Source organism: Lepeophtheirus salmonis, chromosome 8 (genome assembly GCF_016086655.4).
Source record: "Lepeophtheirus salmonis chromosome 8, UVic_Lsal_1.4, whole genome shotgun sequence".
In the NCBI taxonomy this organism is placed as follows: domain Eukaryota; kingdom Metazoa; phylum Arthropoda; class Copepoda; order Siphonostomatoida; family Caligidae; genus Lepeophtheirus; species Lepeophtheirus salmonis.
The window spans coordinates 37,819,678-37,842,575 of NC_052138.2; the positions used below are offsets into that span (position 1 = coordinate 37,819,678).

The 22,898-nt window shown below is 29.8% G+C and overlaps 1 protein-coding gene across 1 annotated transcript in view; it reads left to right on the top strand.

Moving 5' to 3' along the window:
• The window catches only part of LOC121123324 (glycine receptor subunit alpha-3), a 151,496-nt gene extending 130,907 nt beyond the window's left edge, over nucleotides 1-20,589 (top strand). The window contains exons 9-10 of the mRNA XM_040718444.2: nucleotides 12,121-12,309; nucleotides 18,824-20,589. Coding sequence (XP_040574378.1) covers nucleotides 12,121-12,309; nucleotides 18,824-19,018 — 384 coding nt within the window. The 3' untranslated portion in view covers nucleotides 19,019-20,589. The remainder of the gene's footprint in view (nucleotides 1-12,120; nucleotides 12,310-18,823) is intronic.
• The last annotated feature ends 2,309 nt before the right edge of the window (nucleotides 20,590-22,898 follow it).

Genomic DNA, 22,898 nt, shown 5'->3' on the forward strand with positions numbered 1-22,898 from the left:
TGAACAAGGTAAATAACTGCTGATCTTCATTATCTTCAAATGACTCATATATATAGATATTGTAGACCATCATAATTGCATTTTAACAGTTAAATACACGTAAATAAAGTATTCAACTTCTAATTTTGCAAGTAACATTATTTCTATGTACATCATCCATTCAGTTAATGGTAAAAAAAAGTATCATTTAAAGAACATGTAGGTTTATGCATCGTCTACACAATATACTTTTACCTAGTACTGTTAATATTTTGCATATCTCAAGAAAACTTATTTGATATTTATACAGTACATTTATGAAACTAACTTCGTTAAAAATTAGTCAAATGAAATGTTTGAATAATTTGTACACTAAGAATAGTTTTGGTGTATAATTTGTATGAGAATTTCATCAAAAGAATCCCTCAGATAAATGTCTTACATTTAATATACTGGTTATGATATTTAAATTTCATAAATATTTTGGAACTTTATGGTTCCATCCGTTTTAAAGGGTGGTTCTTCTAAACGTTCGCAAGCCAAGAAAAAAAGTAAAATACTGCTGTGACATTAATTATCGAACAGTTTATATAAAATTTTCATAAAAAATAACATTATAACATAAATTTAGATTATATTTTTTAAAACATAATCAAATTTAAAAACTGTAATAAAAAATTGTCTGATTTCCTATTGAAACAAACAAATTCCTTCAAAATGTATCCTAAAAAATTTGGTATTCTACTAAACAGAAATCATAATCTAGTCAACCCTATTCAATGCAATGGTTACTTTGTCTGTAAGTTTTGATAAATTATAAATCAAAATAGAATGCTTAGAGATAAAATCTAATCTAACAATAAGTTCAAAAATGCATCTTATACTTTTCTTCCAACATAACTTTTATTGTATCAAAAGTTATAGAAAGTAAAATAAAAAATCATACAGTCCACAAAATTGCAAACAAAAGGATTAATTATTTTGTGCATTTAAGAGGATAAAAATAACTCAACTTAATATTTCTGTTAATTAAGCCTTTATATGTATTATACAATACATATTTATGATAACTTTACAAAGGGTATGGCTTTGTAACTAATCCTTAGAATACTATAAGAAAGACTAAGCCTATGAAAGATTACAAGAATATTCTTCTTTATCAAAGAGAGTATATATATATATAAATAGGGTATTATCTGTTCGATAAAAACTTTTGTTTCATAGTTATTAGCCGGAGTACATGGGATTACTCAAAGTTATTGGGAATCAACGAATATACAAATTTTGTTTAAATAATTTAGAATATGACACCTCAAAAATGGTTGGTGTTATCCTCTATTTTTAATGATTGCATTCACTCGTAGCTACTCACATAGTACATAGAACTCCTTAAGAATTAAAAAAAAGAAAAGATTATAGGAGATTGAAAAAAACAAAACACAAATATGTTCTGAGGAGCCAGGAAGTACTTTAGCTCGTTGCTTAACTTTATTTAAAATCGCATTAAACTTATTAAATTGTATTTAAAGTACTTCCCGTTTTCTTTTTCTTTTTTTATTATGAGTTGACTAAATGCCTTGCAAAATTCAACTTATTTTATACAGTGCTCCCTATACATAGTACTCTTTTTCTTCTTCTTTATATTGTATTGGTAAGGAGTACCATATGCAGTGTAGACGGGGGACGTCTTTTAATACATACTCGCAAGATGGATTTTACGTTAAATCAATGTTACTTTTTATAGACTTTGATAATACGATTCTCAAGATTTCTGCAGAAGAACAGTTGTTTCACTCAATTCAAGTGACGTGGTATTAACTTCTCCCCCTTAAGTAATCATTATTTACTATCTTTTGTGTAAATTGATTTAAAAATACCCAGTAAAATTAATACATATGAATATATTTATGATTATAATATTTTCCTACAGTAATGTTTTTAAATGAAGATATTTTTCCACTTTATAAGAGTTATTTATTTTCTCTTTCAAATCATATAACAGACACCTGATATTGGCAAGCCTTTTAATTCATTAATCATATGAGTATCACTTATTCTCGTTATAATTTTTTCAATTCTGGCTGGAGTGGATAGTCAACTCGACCCTGAGTTTGCACCAGACCTCAAAGGCATGCTAGTGAAAGAGCTAATAATCAGATACGTCTCAAGTTCACTCAGATCCATGACCCGATCGCAAACAGAAATAAGAAAGTAAATACTTGCTAGGGATTGTGATAGCCTTAAACAATTGTTGACGCTCTCATAATCCTTAGAGCGGCATAATGCTCCACTACTTTCTTATTCTCATTCCCCTCCCTCACAGGAACTCGCTCAAGCTTCGTCGTTCTCTTGCCGTCTCCTTTCCAAGACCCCACTGAGGTCCCACTGTTTTTACGATAGAAAAAACTGTCAAATCATCGTAACCAGGTTCAAGGTAACAAAGGACGCGTTTGCAATCAACGCTTGATATACAATATGTCTGCAATGACCTGTTCGTATTCCAACTGCCTGTTCAATGGACTCCTGCCAAAAAACTAATTAGTCATCATCTCTTTCGAGCCGAGCTAACTAACACAAATATCGATTTTATTTATGTGTAAGACAGTCTCAAGAGTGTATCATCCCTAGCTGATACAGGAGCTAAATGCTCCTGCTTACCAACGGCTTTAGCTAAACATATAAAAAAAGAATCCAATCTTACCCACTTATTGCTTTTGGAGGAGAGCGAGTCATCTTGATTGGTACTGCGGTGGTGGATTTTTTTTTGGAGGCATTATATATTTTTGGAAATTTTATATTTTTGACAACACCATCCCTATTCTTGGTATGGATTTTTTAAGAAAAAATAAGTTCTGTTTAAACAATCACAACTTAACGTGAGTTGTAAATTATAACAGTAATTTATTTTCTCTCCCAAATCATTTAAAAGACACTTGATAGTGGCAAGTGTCTTAATTCAGTAATAATATGAGTCTCACTACTACCTTCTTCTGGTTATCATATTTTCATTTATCCTTACCAAAATGACATCCTTTGTCAAAATTAAGAAATTTGCATTTTAGTCTGTAAAATTATCCATTGATTATGTCTTTTTAGGCATATTTATAAAGTTTTTGAGCAAAAAACTGGCTTGTGTAAAAGATAAAGTTTTAGTAAAAGTCTTTGAGGGTTGTGAATATCTTAGGGTTTAATATTATAATGTGGAGGATTTACAATTTTTACGTATTCCTTCAACTTACTGAAATAATCAATCTATAAAGAAGAGAGAATTTTCTTAACCAACACAATAAAACAAAGATGTTTAGAGGATCATTAACATTTAATCGAGTTCGTCTCCATTGTGACCTTTTCAGAAATAATAAACTGACCTCTTAATGAAAGTAAAGAATTAAATACAAAAACAACACAAAATATACATTTTTTAACTTTTTTATTGAAAATCAAAACTATGACGAGTATATAGGTATAAAGTAACCATTCATTCTCATCTCATTGTCCATGTTGCCGAATACCTCATGGATGGAGTCCATCAGGCTGCCTTGGTGCTATGGGGATGTCTGTTGGTATGTCTCTCGACATAGCCCCAGACAAAATAGTCCAAAGGATTAAGGTCGGGAGAGTTAGGAGGCCACAAATCCTTGGTTACGACGTCATAACAGTTCTCGGTTAACCACTGCATGGAGATTTTGGAGACATGGCAGGGTGCAGAGCCATGCTGCCACACCTAAGGCCTGTCTCCAGCCTTCATGGACCTGGTAGGGTCATCCTCAACCATCTTCTTCACCTTATTGACAAAGTCGGTGTCCCTGACCTTCCTGTTGGCGCCCTCCTCCTTGGGTGCCCTCTTTATGGTGGCATCAACATCCCAGGTGTCCTCTAGCTTCTTAGGGATACGCTGAACAGTGCGTAAATTCACTCCTAAGGTTGACGCAATCGTTGAATTGGAGATTTCAGCTCCATTATTAACCAATGCTATGACTACGGCGGACCTCCAAAGCTCCTCGTTCCACGTATAGCTCTTTATCTCCTCTTATGATGACGGCATGATGCTATCTGAACTACGTATTGTCAGCTGACAAGAACAGCTTTCCTATTTGGTAACCGAGTTTTTATCTGATAATGTCATCTTCAAGTTATCAAGGTTTAAAGTAGGCGACAATTTGATCCCCGCTCCCTGTATACTAGAGTCTCTTTTCATTAGAACAAAAGTATTTAAATTAAAAGTATTATTTGTAGAGATTTCGTAATCAAAGTCATAAATATTGGGACAGCAGAGCAGGAAGACATTTCACATTGCAAATTAAGTGCAAAAATAGTGCAAAGACAATTTTGAGCAGACTTATGGAATAAATCTTTCGTTCTCCCTTTTCAACCCCTTGCCTTTGCATTGTAGAATATTTCTAAAAAAGGGGCAATGCAGTTTCCAGGCTCTAAAAATACTGCCGAATAATAGCTGTAGAGGTCACGTGAGCAAAATAGTCTCCGTCCATTTGTTGAAAATAAGAGTAAGCATACTGATCAATTGTAAGACAATATTCAACCTGTAAAAAATAATCAATACATATTCTCGGAGTATTTTTTTTTTTTTGATGGGAGTCTAATTTCAAAATACCCTGTACACATTTACATATGTTTCACAGCTAAAATAATCGTGTATTGTGTCTATTTTAATTAAATTTAAATGTATGCTACAAGCAAAAAATTTAAATGAATGACTTTTTGTATACTTTTAATCATAATAAACATATTAACAATGAGTTTAAATATTTTATAACCTACAAAATTATTTCAAAAATGTATTATAGTAATTTTATAACTTTAATATTAGCATAAAACAAGAATATTTTAGCCTAATGTGTGTATATGTGCCCCCATTAGCACAAAAGTAAGTTAGAATGACTATAAATGGTTTGTGGACCATCAATTGGTGATGTCTGAGACATGCACTTTATTATGTATTAATACTCAACTATATGAAAAACCATACAACACAAAAAAAAGCTAAAATGTTTTTCCCAAATGTGAGCCTATATTAAATTTGTATTCTTCAACCAATAATTGTCCATTTCTATTACAAATTGTTCCAATATATCCATTGGAGGGAACACTAATTCTACTAAATATTTGAATATAAATTTATCATCTTAATTATATAATTAAGAAATTTTAATAAAGTTTAACTGCATAATATGGATTTTTTAACTTTAAATAACATTTTTATCTTATAAATTTAAAAACTAAACCTATACTGGGTTCAAATAACTATATAAAACATTGGACTGTACTTATAAATGATTTAAAATAATAAATAAACATATATTCTTTTTTTGATTTTTTTTTCCAATATTGTATTTGTGCTAACAAACAATATATTATAATCTAAAAACTAACATTTTATGTGGTCAAACAAATCATTTTTTAAGCTCATAGTTCCTGTCTCTTAAATCTTGATTGATAACAATATTCAAAAATTGTAATAGATTAGGGGTTGACTGATATGAATTTTTATAAGTAAATATATGTAAATTATTTTTAGGGATAAAAATCCGACAACCGATTAATCGACCATTTGATAGTTTTTCTATCATGCAAATATTTTAGCATCTATTCTTTGTGTTTTAACTCTTTTATATAGTGAGGTGCCCTTAGTTTCCCTAATTGATTTATGGAGTTTTTACCCAGAGTCGCTGTCAAAAAATTCCTAGAAGTAGCAATACTGACTGTATTTATTCAAATTTATTTCAATTTATTTTTTCTTGCTCTTTTATCTCAGCTAAAGTATGTACACCGTTATCAAAACGGTTCAAATTCATCATAATAAGAAACAAAATTTATTAAATATATGTACTTTACATTCAAATTGAATTAAAATGCCCTCACTTCAAGTTATTTTGTAATAAAATTAATGAATTAAAAAGGACTTTATGCGAAGGTAGCTACAAAAAAATTCCTTAAAAAATGATTGCAAATATATATTTGGCTATAATTAAATATGTGGGTGAAACTACAAAAGTTCCTTGGACCAAAGTTCCAGAACAAACCGTGGCTACACATGTGATTTATGAAAATTATATTTTTTGACCAATAAGGATTCAAATGATAGGACGTATAGTGTGAAATGCAATTATTCTGTGAAGGTTATGTAAAGAGGAATAATAAGGATTGAGGAACCCAAAAGAAGTGATATAATCGAACATCGTCGCACGGGCTTGAAGTCTATCTTCACATGATAAAGTCCATTGTGAACCCCAGTATGGATACTTTTGTCAATATGGAAGGTCTCTTACCTTTTGCAAAGACAGTCCACGGCTCTAGCCAGACAGAGTTGGATGTCCCATTTTTCTGGACCCATGCTTTAGAACCCCAACACCACTGGGTCTAAACCCATGTTACTTTTATTTGAGGGGAATGATTGATTAGAAGGTTTGTGCCAGTCCTCATTTAAATATTCAGTCTTTAAACTCACTTATTGTTTAAGGAAATGACCAAGTTGAGTTCTGCAGAGGTCGTTAAAAATAGTAAATCTGTGTATTACTTGTTGAAAAAGCAGATTTAGAATATATTTTTATATATTAATGTAGCAACAGTTTGTTTGTCTGTCTGTTTGGAGAACTCATTTTTGGGCATAGATTTATAATTCAAAACATTATAAAATATCTTATTTTTCATTTCCAAAACATTTTATTGCAATTTTTGCAAAAAGAACTAGTTTTTGAGAGTTAATTTTTCGCGACATTATCCTCCTCATAACTTTTTTTTTTGAATGTACGAAAAACATCTTGATAGGTTTCTGTTACTCTTTAAAATGGCAATAATTGTTATTCTTCAAAATTAATGCAAAATAGGTTTTGGAGTTTTCTTTGCAAATTTCGATTTGGCAATTTTATAGAACTTAAAAAAAAAATCATAATACATTTAAATTAATAAACATGGGCTATATTATAATGCATTATGGAATACCCTAGAACTCACCCGCACCAAAGGAGTTTACACGTTAAGAAAATTGCATAAACCATTGTTTTTGTGATTTCTCCCTCCCTTCTTGGCCCAAATAACGCTGGACAACCCATTCTATTACTCATATATCTTTATAGATGTATAAGACAAAATTCAATATGATGAAGGAATGAAGAAAATTAGCGATCCAACGTCTTTCAAAAATAAATTAACCTATAGTGATATTTGAGCAGATGATTTATAAACATAAATTTATACAATAAATGATTTACAAATCGAGGAAGCCACATCTTGTTAATGTTAGAATAAAATATTTTGAAAAAGGCCGTTCTTCTGGATTGTGCTCTCATACTCAATGCCGATAATTTTGACCCACGGGGCATAAAAATAAGGATTATCTTACTGGACTGCCTTATGACATTGAATGCCATCCTTAATTTTTGCTTTCAGTAGACACTACAAGAAAAGCATAACTTTGGCAGAACCTTATCGTTTTTTTGAGTCGAATTTTGTCTCAACTCTACAAACTTTATTATCAATAAAAATTTATTCAAAAAAGTGGATTTTTATTGACTTTTTCCGTTTGACTTTTAATTTTTTTATGGAATATTTAATCAAATAAGTAATATAAGCTTACAAGAAAAAGGTGAAACAAATCTGGCAAATCTTTAAAAATTATCAGGTATTATTTTTAGTTTAGTTGTAATATAAAGTAATTGAAAAAAATATTAACTTACAAACAAGATTGTTCATTTTACAGGGTTTTTGTTTCAATATACCCATTTTGTAGGAATTGTACCCAAGATAACTTAATAAACAATTTATTTTTTGACTCCTGAAATATTTTTTATCAATTGTTATTACCTTTAATTCTCATCGATATATTTCTTAATACAAATATACATAGTCTAATAAAGTGAATTAAAAATAAAGAAAGAGGTGTATATTACTTTTAGTCATTTTGTGTCCTATGCCTTAAATAGCAACAACAGCATAAAAGTTTTTAGTTGGGGGATATAATATTATCAAAGTTTCATAGTGTTGTATATGCATTTTAATTATTAATCCACTTCAATTATGAATATGAAAATGGGAGATGAAAGAGAATTGAAAGATGTCTTCTTCTGTATATGTCTTTTTTGATGATCATATTTTAATTTAGAAATAATTTATTCTCTAAAGTCGACAAAATTAATTCTTTCTCCCCATTACTACTTAAGATTAGGAATTCATTGGCATTGAGTATAACTATAAAAAGTATTCAATTGGTTCACTCTGACTTAAATATAGTATCCTTTGCTACAACTACAAGGGTAAAATAAAGTTTTATAGTGCTCAACTATCCATTTTATTGTTGGTGTGGCTGAACGCCCCATGGAAATACACAAGTTAGAGTTGGAAGGGTAGTAACAGAGAGGTAATACAAGTAAGGAGGTCATTTTTGGAAGAAAAAACTATGCTTACTAATTAGACAAATAAAAATGGATACTGCGTGTGCTTTTCCTTCTTTTTTATCATTATTAAATAATAATATAAATGACAGCTGATAGTATCAATGATCCTTCTTCGGTAATACCTGGTATATTGCCCCCGCTTTCTTCTTGTCTTCATTTTTTTTTTAAATTAACATTTTTAAATAGGAGTTGCCATGTTTGTAAAGAAAAAAAATCGTTTATATTTAAAAAAAAAGAAAAACGAGTGCCCATTCCTATATTAGTTCACTATTTAATAGGTAGACTTTTACCTCTGAAAATTATAGAAGGTCATTCATTTCCTTGTCCACAAAAAGCAAAAACAGGTTGTTGTTGGTAACAATGGTCCAAATTAAGAAATACCATATATCTATATATGTTTGTAACTAAAAAACTACCTTTAAAATTGAGAAAAGAAAAAATGGTTGTGGAGTGTGTATTTTTTTGTTCATTTTTTAATAAGTCGTCGTCGTGTTGACTTTTTGATCTATAGGAAGCATTATTGCCTTTCTTTGATACATTTTTTCAAAAATGTATTCATTTTTAATATGGAGTGGGGGAAGGGGGTTGGGGGGGAGGCTTGCTCAAAAATAATCAACACCCTAATACTTATACAAATAAGTTTGTTTTTTATATTTAAAATAAAGAAATGTATATAACTTTATGTTAAATTTAAGAAAATAGATTATCTAAATAAATCATATTTAGTGTATCAAATAATCATTTTAATAATTCAACTATAAAGTATACTATCTAAATTAATTTTGTAGGAGGGAAGGGGGATTGAGCCCTCTAAAAAAGGGCTGCGAACCATTGCCATAGGCAGAGTAAGGAAATATTTATATAGTCATACAAAAAATAGATATGTTAATTCATTATGTAAATGTATTAAAACTTTTTTAAAGTAGTTCACTTATTTTTCTGTAAGACTTATCAAAGGGAAAATGTAGAAAATGAGGAAACTTACTTATCAGTAATAAATACTTTGAAAGGGATAATAATATTGTGTTCCTGCGAATCGTGAACGAATTTTCTCATACTCAACTTGATTAAGATTCCCAAAAAGTACAATTATTAAGACAATGAGACTTTATATAAACTATTAAATCTCAAAGGGGCCACCCTTGTTCTCCAACATGGCCTCGATCCTAAGTATGAATACCTTACAAGTTTTCTTTACATATTCTTCCTATATGCCAGCCCACTGCTTCTCCCCGGTAGCCTTTAGGACATTCACATGGAGAGTTGACAAGGAACATAAATTTGCCAAGTTGCATTGACACTAATTTGGAGTTTTTTTGTTTTTTTTTCGCCTTTTGATTTCAAGGTTTTATCTTGAGGCTTTTGTTGTCGTCTTTCAACTTTTTAACCTTGGGAATTTGATCTTTGGACCATTTTACATTATAAGAGATCTCGTCATATCTCAATCCCGCGTCAAATAGCGCTGAATCAACGGTTTCTTTTAACCTGCATCTCAATTTTCCTTGGTAAAATGAAGAAATGTGTCTAACAAGAATTGTTTGTGTTTAGTAGTTTAGCAGTTGTTATTACGTAAAAAAAAACGGTAAATTATATAATGAAAATATAAATATCAATGAAAAAGTATACAATGTTTTATTCACGTATGTATCTAGTCATAAATGAAACAAAAGTACAAGCAGCTCAGGTCACTAAAGTATTGATCAATTGGATGTGAAAAATTTGTATAACTATTGGATGCCTTAGTTAAATAACGTATTACAATTTAAAAAAAAATCTTTTTATAGAAAATAATCTAAAAGTATAATAGATCATCATTTCAAGATGATTAAGAACATAAAATTTGTAGTAAAGTTTTCTGGTATCTATACTCAAATTATAAAAAAGAAAATTTGTCAGAAATAGATAAATGCAAAAGTTTATCTTAAATGTAATAAAATGCGTCTCAGATCAACCAGAAGGCTCAGAAATCGAAAAATATAAAACTTATCAGAGACAAAAATTTGAAGAAATAACACATTTGACGAAATAAAATAACTATATATCACAAAATTCTTTTTTTTAACAGTATTATAGCTGGGATCTTAAAGTATACGTTAAATTAAAAAAAATATATATATTAAACTGTATATTAAATTTAAGAAAATAGACTATTAAAATTAATGATATTCATTGTATCAAATTTATATTTTGATAATTCGACTATTCAGTGAATACAAATCAGTAGTGGGGAATAAATAATACACCTTTGTCCTTGGCGATTGAAAATTCAGAACAACTTTTTTTTCTATGTGCGTCTGTATGCAATTAATTACCACAGTGGAGTAAATTGTAAATAAACAACGGAACATCCGAATTATTGGCTAGTGTCAACGGCGTCAAGTCACGCAGAAAAGTTCATAGTAGCCTTGAGAGTAAAAATACTCTCATTCATCTACGGGTCAAGGAGTAATAATAAAGAGTTTTCATGAGAATGGGATACTGGTTTAATATGTATAAGGAAGTAAAGTGTTGAAACTTGAGTTTAAATATTTTCTATTTATTGTGTTTTAATTTTTGAAATAGTGATTCCACAAACCTTCTTTTTTGTGGAAATATTGTTGGATGATTTAAGTATTACAAATAAATTATAATGTGTTTACGTAAATAAAAGGTATTTTTATAAAAAAAAACTATTCAGTAATGAGCTAGTTTACAAATGAATCATATTTTAGAGCAACATAATTCGCATATAAACAATTTTTTGTGGCAATCTCTACTTTTTTAACATACTCACGATAAGTATCAGTAATCAAAGTGTACACTTTTGTAACAATATATTTTATATTTGTTAACTCATAATCTAAAAAACTTATTTTATAGGAGAAACTTTTATAACATAGATAATTCGCAAAACAATAAATCATTACAAAAAATGACATTTTCTATAGAGAATACAACATTTTCTATTCCCTTTCCATCTACTTTTTTAAATTCATCGTTTGGGCTGCATAAATAATAAAAGCTATAAAAGGCATCATTTGACACCTGGATAATGAATTTCAGAATTTGTTTAAAACTCAGGAACTAATTTGATATCAGAATTAATAATTTACATTGAAGGTGACGCCAAAATATGATATATATACAAGATATTACAAGGCTATTTCAGGCTCTGGGATCTATAACATACCATGAAATTGATATTGGGTTATAAAATCAAACACATTAATAATAAAAATGTTTTAAATGGATCCATGAACCCACATGATATGGGGATTACAGAAAACTGGTTCGAATAAAATTGTAAAAAGAGCTTCCAAATGTATTATGTACAATATATTTTAGATTTTTTTTTCGGCAATCAACATTATATAAAACTTATTTGGTCATAAAATTTTGCAATTTATTATCTTTATAAACACGACCAATACGTTTGTACAACATAAATTACTTAGTAAGATTAAACTAAACTCAAACCTACATCAAAATGTTTACGATGTAATTTAAGAAATGCTTCTTTCTGTAAAGACCTCAGATGCAGGTCTGATGAAGAACTTTCCCTATCAAATGAAATAACAAATGGTTGAGGGTCAACTTTCGATTGAAGAAATTATATTTACTGTTGATAAGAGTTCAAAATTAAATAAGGCCTCTGGTCCATCGGATTTTACTTTTGAGTAAAAAAAAATATCTCTCCTATCTTGCTCAGAATTTTAAACATTTTTATCAATAAATATCATTTTTTTTCCAGGCTATTGATGTTTGGATGGGGGTTTGTACGGCATTTGTATTTGCTGCACTTGTGGAATTTACGCTCGTTAACTATCTCTGGAGAAAAGACTCTGATCCATATATGAAATTTGATGCAATGACAGCACTTGCTACTATCCACGCAGTCAATGCTACATCCAAAAGAAATGAATTAGTTGAGCTTGATCAAGTAAGAATTTTTTTATGGTACTATTATTATTAACCTTCGGATACTTTCTTTCAATACATTTTATGATAGCAACCAGTTAAGTCAGTATCCCTTTTTTGGAAGCATGAGCTTCCTTAAAATTTTTAAACTCCCTCAAATTTTTTATCATATCTTATATATATTTTTTGTTTTATCTCACATGGAGTCCAAAATGGTCAACAAGATCATTCTGAAATTTAGCGAGTAGACGTATGACAAAAGTTTGGAATTTGATATCGCTGGATATTTTTTATTTTATTCCTCTAAAGAAAAAGATAAACATCAACCTCTACAAAAATTGTCATTCATGGACCCTTTTTGATTAGAAAATCTGTAAAATGTCGAGAAAAAGAAATTTTGATGATGTTTCTTTAAAACTATCAATTTATATCCAGTTACAGGCTTTTTATTTTTTTAGTATTCTAGTTAAAAAATATATTTTGCAAGAGTATTTTAAGAATGTTTCTTTAACTTACCTCAAAGGATAAGTATTTTAGTTTCAAGTATACTGCTAATAAATGAATATTCTCTTTTCGTACCGCGTATAACACGCATATATTTCTCTTCATTTTTACTACTCAAATCTCGTATTTTGATACCAAGTGTCTAATATATTATTATTAAATATACTTTTGTTGTTAATTTATGACAAATTAGACAGCCTAATTTACCAATTTATTAGTTATGACTACCATAATTATAAATTGTTTTGTTCCTATACTCTAATTCATCATCAGGGTCTCTACACAGTTTCATAAAAATGGCATCATAATATTGCAAACAACATAGTCACAAAACTTTGCATCGAGTAGTTTAGTTGTGTTAGTTCATTAATGTGCACATTTGAAGATTCTTTTGTGATTGAAATAAGCAGTTCTACTGAGTCCAAAGTTTAATTGCCCGTATCTGCCCTGTTTAAAAAAAAAACCTGAAACTCATTCCCAGGCCTTAGTAAATTTGATATTCATCTTGAAATCTATCAAATAATAAATGAGATATAACGATGAAAATTGCTCAAATTTGATAACTAATTAGAGAAAATCCTTTTCAAAATGGTCATAGAAGACTCTTTTGTGTTTGGGTCTTCAAAAGTATTAACGCTAAGAAAAGTAATGGGTTGTTGAAATAAAGAATTTAAAATACTGATTGAATATATGAACTACGAAGGTAAGATGATTAATTGAAAACATAACTACAAGAATAAATGTGTTTACTACAAAAGATGTATTTGAAAGATTGTTTAAATAAGACCTAAAGATAAAATGCTTTTTGATCTATACGATATAGATATATGTTGAATGTGAAGTCTTATTTAATAATAATTAAATATGTTAAGTAAATATTTATTTTTTTGCAATGTATATCAAATATTTGTATATACATAGTATTTAAAAAAAATAATTTAATCATAAAATCTAATTAATGTTAAGTTGACATCATTAAATTATTTTTGATAATTATACTTTTGTATTAGTTATGTCACGTAATTTGTGTCTGAACAGGTTTACAAACCTGTTGAACTGACAAAATCGGATTAACCAAGAACCGTTTTTCAAAATAAGTAAAATATACAGTTCTTGCAAAATAAGCCTGTTTGGAAAAATTAAAAAAATACTTTCCAAAAATTAGATGCCAATAAAAAAGTACATAGCACATGGGCTAAAATATCCTGGGTTTTAAAATTTTAGATTTAAAAAAATATTTTTAGATCAAATTGAGTATTTTTAATATTATAATGTTAAGTTGTACTAAAATAGTGCATCTCCATCTGACTCATTATAAGAAAAAAAAAATGAACTGCGTATAACCCGGAGCTGCAATTTAAGGGTCAATTACATCACAAATATTTATCGTTACAAATGGCTGTAATTTTTGGATGATCTTAAAATATGAGCTTCATTTATGCACTTAAGTTTTTGTGTATCTTTATTCCATATCGATATTTTTAGCATGTAGTATTGTTATTATGGCAGTTAAATATGTACTTAATTGCATGAGGGATATGATTTTAATTATTGTGTAGAATGTTGTATAAAATGTGATATTTTTATGTAGTCTATTTTTTTATCTGTACTGTTATTATCCTAATAAAAAGGAATACACTTCCTTTTACGATTCTTATTCATAATTTGCACATAATATACTACGTTATGTCTCATTATGAACAATGATTCAAATTATAGTATATGCATTAGTCCTTTAATTACATTAAACCATAAAAATATAACAACTGGGATTTTGAGGTTCAACTACAATACTCAAAAGCAGAGTATTTTTACTGTAGACAACTTATTGAGTAACTTTAAACTACACCGTACATATTCTTCCATTTATACCAGGTAGGGCAGAGACGATTCCAGAAAAAAATGGGATTTCAAAGTCCACTTTATTTTTTATCGAAGTAGACGGGAATACATTTTCATTCCACAATCACATCACGACCCTAGACTTAATATAAATATTAACAATTAAAGAACATGTTTTTAGATTTTGTAATATTATGACTATGGAGACAACAAAGGGATCTCGATTGGCCAATAGACATAGTAAAGGTGTAGTAGATTAAAATCTTCAGTCTGCAGCAATAAACATCATCTATGGTAATGGGTAGAAGAAAGGATGTAGATAGTAAAACCTTAGGATGCAAGTCCCACAACATTCCAATTTTTATTCGTTTAGATTTTAAAAACGCCTATTACATAGTAATCCAAACAAGCTTATTATCCATTGACTGGGTTTCACTATTCTTCTCCAAAATATCTTTACGAACATGGTACCAGGGGTCGAGGATATGTGGTCTACATTTGGTGACATACTTCACTCCCCTATTAATAAGTATATTCCCAACAAAAAAATCTCATAGTAATAAGGCATCTCCATGAACTAATCCGAGCATCATCTTATTAGCAAAGAAGAAAATAAAAGCCTGGTGTTTAATACAAAAAATTCCCATGTCCTCAAAACTTAGAAAAGCATAAAGCTCTCCAAAATTATGTTAAACTTCTGGTGTCTTCGAGTAGACGTAAATTTGAAGATAAATTGGTAGCTAACTTTGATAAAAATAACCTCAAGTCTGTTTTCTCTTATATGAAACACAAATCGGGGCAGCTCAATAAGGCTTTTAACGAATTTGAATTGGATAACTGTACTCGAATGACCGATGATCATAGAATATTAAATACTTTTAACAACTTCTTGCACTCAGTTTACTCAACAGATTCTGAGACTCTCTACATTGATCAATCATTCCCAGAGAATCCCGTCCTCGCCTATCAAAAGATTTTCTTTGCAGAATAGTTGTCCTAAAAGTCTTTTCCTCCCTCAATAGTTTTTTTCTGGTCGGGTCCTGATGGTCTTTGTGCTTTCTTCTTGAAGAAGCTTAGTAATGTTATTTACTTCCCTCTTACAATGATATTCAACAAGTTGATGCAGGAGGGAGTGGTACCGTTTGACTGGAAATGCGCCAATATTATCCCAATACACAAAAAAGGAAGCCATAAGAATGTTCGTAATTACCGACCAATTTCCATCACAAGCCAGATCTCTCGTCTAATGGAGAAGCTAATCAATTCTGAATTGAGATTTTTTTTCAGACAAACACAATTTGATATCTACCAGACAACATGGCTTCCAAAGTGGAAGCTTTTTTGTTACAAACCTGTTATCATTTTGGGATGATGTCGCTCGAAGTAGGGACTCCTCACTGGATACATATGTTGTTTACTTTGATTTCAGCAAGGCGTTCGACAAGGTGCTATATGGTAGGCTCGAACACAAACTATATTTCATTGGGATTGAGGGTGAACTGTTGCAGTGGATTTCATCTTGGCTCAGAAATCGAGAACAGTGCGTTCTAATAAACGACATTGGATCAGCTTCAATAGGCTATATTAATGACCTATGTGACAACCTCACATCCAAAGTAGATATGTATGCTGACGACACAAATCTTGTTTGCCACTCAGAAGAGGAGGCCAAACATGACCTCAGATAATTTCTGAGGTGGAGCGACCGATGGAGAGTTCCTATAACTCTTGAAAAGAGCTCTTTTATGATTTTTCGGGGCGGTGCTATTGATCTTGGAGAGATGAAGAATGTAGCTGTCTTTAAGTACCTTGGAATGCTGATATCTTCTAATATGAAATTCAGCACTCACATATACAATATTGTTAGAAGAGCAAACAGAGCACTTGGGTGTGTTAAAAGGAGTTTTAAACCCAAAAATATGAAGCTGATGAAGAAGGTTTATGAAGGATATGTTATTCCTATTTTAAACTACGCTTCTCAGTTGTGGAATCCAATGTATAGAAAGGAAATCAGAGCTCATGAAAATGTATACAGACGCTTCACTAAGATGGTATACGGCGATATATCCCATGAGGTTGGTTTACATCTAATTGGGCAGTTGTCGCTTAAAAAAGGAGGAAACTCCAGGATGTGGGTATGATGTTTAAAGTTATTAATGGACTGACTCATTCTAATATTAAGCCCAAAGTGTGTAGTAAGGTGTACAACACTAGGTTGTCTTCCAATTTTTACTTAGTTCAGCCATCGTCAAATACTATTTACCTCCAACATAACTTTTTCAATCGAACTATACGGATATGGAATAGCCTACCCAAAGAGGAGAGAAGAATGTCTTCACCTTGCGATTTTAAGATACTTAAAAAAAAATTCACATCTACTTTAATTCCACACCACATTATATCATTTCATTTTACCATATTATTTCATTAAATTTTATCATAATGTTTTATTATATTTGATCATGAGTCGACAATATTGGTTTTTTTTTAGCCACTAGTCGAAACAAACCCAATAAATAAAAATTAATATACGAGCTAAATAAGAATTGGTGACGGAACGTAAGAGCAGCATCCAGCTTAACTTTTAAGTTATTATTTTCTTATAAACTGCTTTAATTTTCGAACTCCGCCGAGGAATGAATTAAACCCGCATGTCAAATTATTACTGTATATTATTTTATCGCCGGATATAAAATTAAATTATAACTAGGGCTACCGAGTCAGAGTCGGTGCCTTTTTTGGCGGAGTTGGAAAATTTGTACCAACTCAAACTCCAGCTACAATTTTATCTATAATTTTTGAAATTATAACTTATTTATAATCTAAGACTTACATTGAGTGTTCGTCAAGATTTTTCCTAAATGGTTAAGTTAACTCATTTTTAAGTTCACTTCACAATTTTCAAACTTGTTCTATAGTCTACACAATCTCAATTCCCGAACATCTCTAAAGTATAAACTATTAAGCTGGGTAGAGCATAACCATTAGCCAAGTTAGTTCATTACTTAGTCTTGTGAATCATCAATGTCATCAGAGCAAAAAGTAACGTTACAGTGAGAAGTTGTTTGTTTTGTTGTTCCTCGGTTACGAGTACATAACTTATGTTATGAAACTTATGAGCATTAGACAGATTTTGATCCATTAAATATCTTATATATACTTGGGACAATTATTTACTAAAAAATAGAATATAACTACCTATAGCTATAAATGAAATCTATATATATATAGCAGCTTTTAATTAAGGTTAAGGGAATTTAATTAAATGTTTCTCTTTTGTATTTAGTATAATAGATAAATAAATTGCAAATTATTAAGCCGTAGAGGTTGCGTAGAATCTGAAAGGATAAATATTCCGATATCTATAATTTATATTGTGTATATAAATGTATTACTGAGTGTATAATAAATACAGTTAATATACAACAGTATTAAAATGATTTCCTTTGTGTATTTCTTTTTGATTTCTTGGGTTATTTTTTTCCTTCAATGTCAGGTCTGATAAATGCAGCAGTAACTACATACTTAAATATTATATTACAGCAATTGTTGTATACAATACATTCAACCTCATAAAAAGGGACTAATTTTGGATGTGTACTAATTTGATTTGCAAAATTTTTATAGAGTAATGATGTTTCATTGAAATTTTATCAAATATAAAAATTTAATTATTTTACTTTCAGAATAACAAATTTCATCTTGTTGAACTCCTAAACTCATGATATTATGATGATTTTAATATAAGGATTTATTTTTTCAATGTTTTATATTCATAAAGTATTTAAATTATTTTTGTTGATAATTTTTTTTTACGTGTGCAAAATGAATGGAAAAAAATTAATGCAAAATTTGGATGAAGTAATCACATTAATCGTTCGGTTGTTCAATATTTAATAAAATACGTTTTATTTTTTGAGTATATTTTTTACCCATTTATCTACAAGCATTATAAAATGATAGATACTGACAAAGGGTTAGTTAAGTTTTCTTTTTCATTACAATTCAACTAAAAGAAAAACAGCCTATAGTTGGTCAATAAAAAAAGTGGAGAAATTGCAAATTTCAATTTTTAGTGTTTATTTGAAAATTATAATTTATTTTAAAATAAATATTCACCAATTAGATGAGCATTGGACTCATATTGACACAATATCAAATAACTCTTCTTTATTATTCTTAATTTTCAGCTGGATTCTATAGAAACTGGAATAAAAAATGATGGTGATAATGATTCGCAAAAATGTAACGGACTTAGACAGAAATCCAAACCCCCAATGAATCTTCGATTCCAAGCCGTCAAAATAGACGAAGTATGCCGATTTGCATTTCCTGTAGGCTTTGGAATATTCAACATCATTTACTGGGCTTACTACATTGACTAATATAATTAGTTTTTATAAAGATTAATCAAACAAGAAGGAATTATTCCGTCTTTCATTATACAGGCTTTATTTAGGGATAATTTATAAAACACGTGGTACTTTTTTACATAATTATAACCCTTCCACCTTTTCCTCATTTTTCATTTTTTTGTAAATATCCGGTTCGAACTTTTTGGCACGATATTTTTAAAAGTGTGGTCAGCTGCTTAGATTAGATTAAATACTGTTAAGGGGAAAATGGAAGCCAAAAGAAAGGGGTGTGCCGTTATAGTCTGAGATGGCCACACCAACATTATGGGTATACTCATCAAATAGCAAAAATATGTTCTTTAAGATCTGGAAATGGTTTTCTCTCTCGGGATCCCGATTCCCGAGAATTATCAAGGTTTTTTTCTGTTGATAATGAGATTAAAATTCAAGATTTTTTATAACTGACGAAAATGACCTTGATTCCATGTTACTTAAGATAATTCAGAATATGCTTACAGAGCTGAAGACTAGTGTTTTTTGGACCTGACTAAGGGAAGGTCGTTTCTGACGCCTTTGAGACTTTTCATCAGCTATTTTTACAGTTTGCTGAACTGTGGACTAGATTCTACACATATTCGTCTTACAAACTGAACGCTATACACAGTTAGTATTAGTGCTCAATTACGAGTATAAGACTTACTCAAAGAAAATAGATATAATTAGTTTGATAATCGAATTAAACATGAGAGGCAGCTGGGAATTATTTAAAATAAAATGTGTGTTTTTGTTATGTTCCAAAACATGGACCCCCATCCAGAAATGGGCTCATGAAAGAAAGAGATAAATTGCTCATATTTGTTATTATAAATTAATTATGCACTTGTATTCAACTGTTGTCTTCCATTTTACAGCTATAAGCATTTAATCTGACCTCAATTCTAAAACTATCGTGCCAAAAAGTTTGAACTGCATGTTCAAAAATATGCCTATGAAACTTTTTAAATTTTAATTATAATTTCAAATACTTTTCGAAAACTTAGTATTTGGTATATTTTCAAACCCTTACGGACACCACGTGTTTATTTATTACCCACCCAACAAAATACATTGATTTTTCCAATATTTAATTTAATGACGTGATTAAAAAAAACAACATTCTATTTATTCTTTTAAACCATGTTCACGATGATGTAATTGTTGTAATTTTCGGGTTTAAATTTAACCTTTCTTCCTCTCTGCAATGCCACCACGTGGCTTGTGAATGCCCCTTATGTCTTTAAAAATGTATATTTTAAAAATATACAAAATTCAATGTTCAAAAATTATTTAATTTTATCATATTCAATTCTTTTTTAATGTTGACGGAATGTTTTTGGTTTATAAATATGCAACATATGTATGTATATATTTTTTATTATCAGATAACTGATGGAAAATACATATGAACGTTCTAATTTTATTTATGTTAAATTATTTAATAAAATATATATCAAATACCTAATATACAATTATTATAAATGTAGATTTAAGAAATTCATTTGTTACATTTTTATAAATTATCAATGTACCAATTAGGTCATAATATAAAATATATCCACATACACGTATATGGTTATTATTCAATGAAGAAAGCAATTACAATATTCAATGTTTTCTATATATCAAGTTTTTCCACTAAAAAATAAAAGACTTTATTTGTTATTTAGTATTTGTTAATAGTCTAGTTTAAAGGTGGATTATCACTTCCATTGTATGTACATACGAGTATATATATATACAGTCATGTGCATAAGTATTGTCGCCCCACATTTTTACTTAGATACTCTATTGTTATCACAAAAAAAGACAAAAAAAAACCAATTGAATATAATGATAATAATAAGAAATATTTACTTTGACAAACAGAAAAATTTATAAATTTTATTTTAGAGGCAATAATTTAAAAAAATACATGGCCAAAGTATTGGCACCCCTTTATTTAATAGTCAATTATATAACCTCTATTCTGATAACTTCAACTAACATTTTATTATAATTTACAATTTAGTTCAAACGAATTGTAGAAGGAATATTTTACTACTCTTGACTACTAAATGACTCGAGCTCCTAGATATTTTTGTGTTTTCTGGTACTCACCCCGAAGATTTTCAATAAGACACAGGTCTGGATTGAACGAACGCCAGTCCAAAACCTTCATCTTACACCGTTGAAGCCAGGAGAATGCAGATTTTGATCATTGTGCTGTTGGAATAACATCTTAAGACCAAGGACTAAACTTTTTGTGTAGGATTTCAAGTTTTCGTGAGAAAATTGACTGAATCCTCTTTTTTCATTTTTCCATTCACTCTGATAAGCCTTCCAGTACCTTTATAAGAAAAACAGCTCCAATGCATGATCGATCAACCACCATGCTTAATGTAGGTATCATGTTACGGGGAGAAAATATCTCTCCAGATTTCGCCCAAACGAACTGGGTAGCGTTGTGACCAAAAACTCAAGTTTTGTTTCATCTGACCACAATACTGTTGACCAGTACTTCTCCAACTGTTTTGTGGGAAACTTTAATCTTGATCTAAGGTGTCGAAGTTTGTGTAATGGTGTCTTTATTGGAGGTCTTCCATAATAACTTTCTTTGTAAAGCATTATAGATATAGTCCTTCTTGAAACAAAATTCCCATTCTTCTCTAAATAATCTAAAATCACCTTGGTATTTGTTTTAGGGTAAATTTTGACTTCCCTGACCACTTCTTTTTAAAGTGAGGAAATTACAAACTTCACCATATTCTCCATATTTCTTGATTACATTGCGAACCGTTGACTTGGGATGATCTAATTTCCTTGGAATCGATTTGTGTCCACTACTTTGCTTAAAAAATAAACAATCTTCTCTCTGACTTGAAAACAATGTTATTTGGTCTTGACCATACTAGACAATAATGAGGTAGTTTTCATCACATCTAAAAATATTCTCATAGGAGAATTTAAAGTGCTCAGATTAAAGAAACTCTCCACTCTCCTAATTTTTTGATTGAATAAAAGCATATTAAAAGTGATCTTCTATTCTGAAATGAAAGAAAATTTAACAAAAATCAAGGACGGACCATGATAATGGACAAAGCTTTTGAGCTGCCAAAACTTAAGTGCATAATCGTTTCTAAATAAGTTTATATAACTTGACAAAAAGATATCTAAAAAATATTATGTAGTATTTTAAAATAAGCATTTTTAATAAAAAGTAATTATTTCGGCCAAATATATAACTTGGAATATTAAAATATCAAAATATCATAGGAAAAAAGTAAATGTATAATTATATATGGGTTGCCAATAGATATGTGCATAACTGTATATGATCGGTGAAGTAAAAAGTTATGATAGTTTTTCTACTTTATTTTGATAATAAAATTAACATAGTTACCATTATCCGATCTACATCAAATATGTACCGTACCCTTGGATAACTTTTGTCTATTTTGAAAGCTATTTCGTAATTGAGCGATTGAAGAAGTCTTCGTCCCTATTAGTAAGAAGCTTAACGAGCACCTTTTCACATGGCTCTCTTGATGCCAGTTTTGTACCATCAAGAAATTTTTTCAATACTATAGAGCAGGTGTGATAAAACATCCCATCCAAGTTCTCAGAACTTCTGGCACGTAGTTAAATATGTATGTGGGCTGGTTTTGTCTTGATGGAATACAATATCCTTTCTATTGACCTGCTTCAATCCAGTGAATTGTCTACAATATAAGTACAAACTGCGATTTTTGTTGGATGGGATGAGCTCATAGTAGATGATTCCTTTCCAATCCCACCAAACACAAGGCATTACATCCTTTGCTGTTAATCCTGACTTGGTGATCGTTTGAGCTGCTTCACTATGCTTTAACCAGGACCTTTTTCGGCTGTTGTT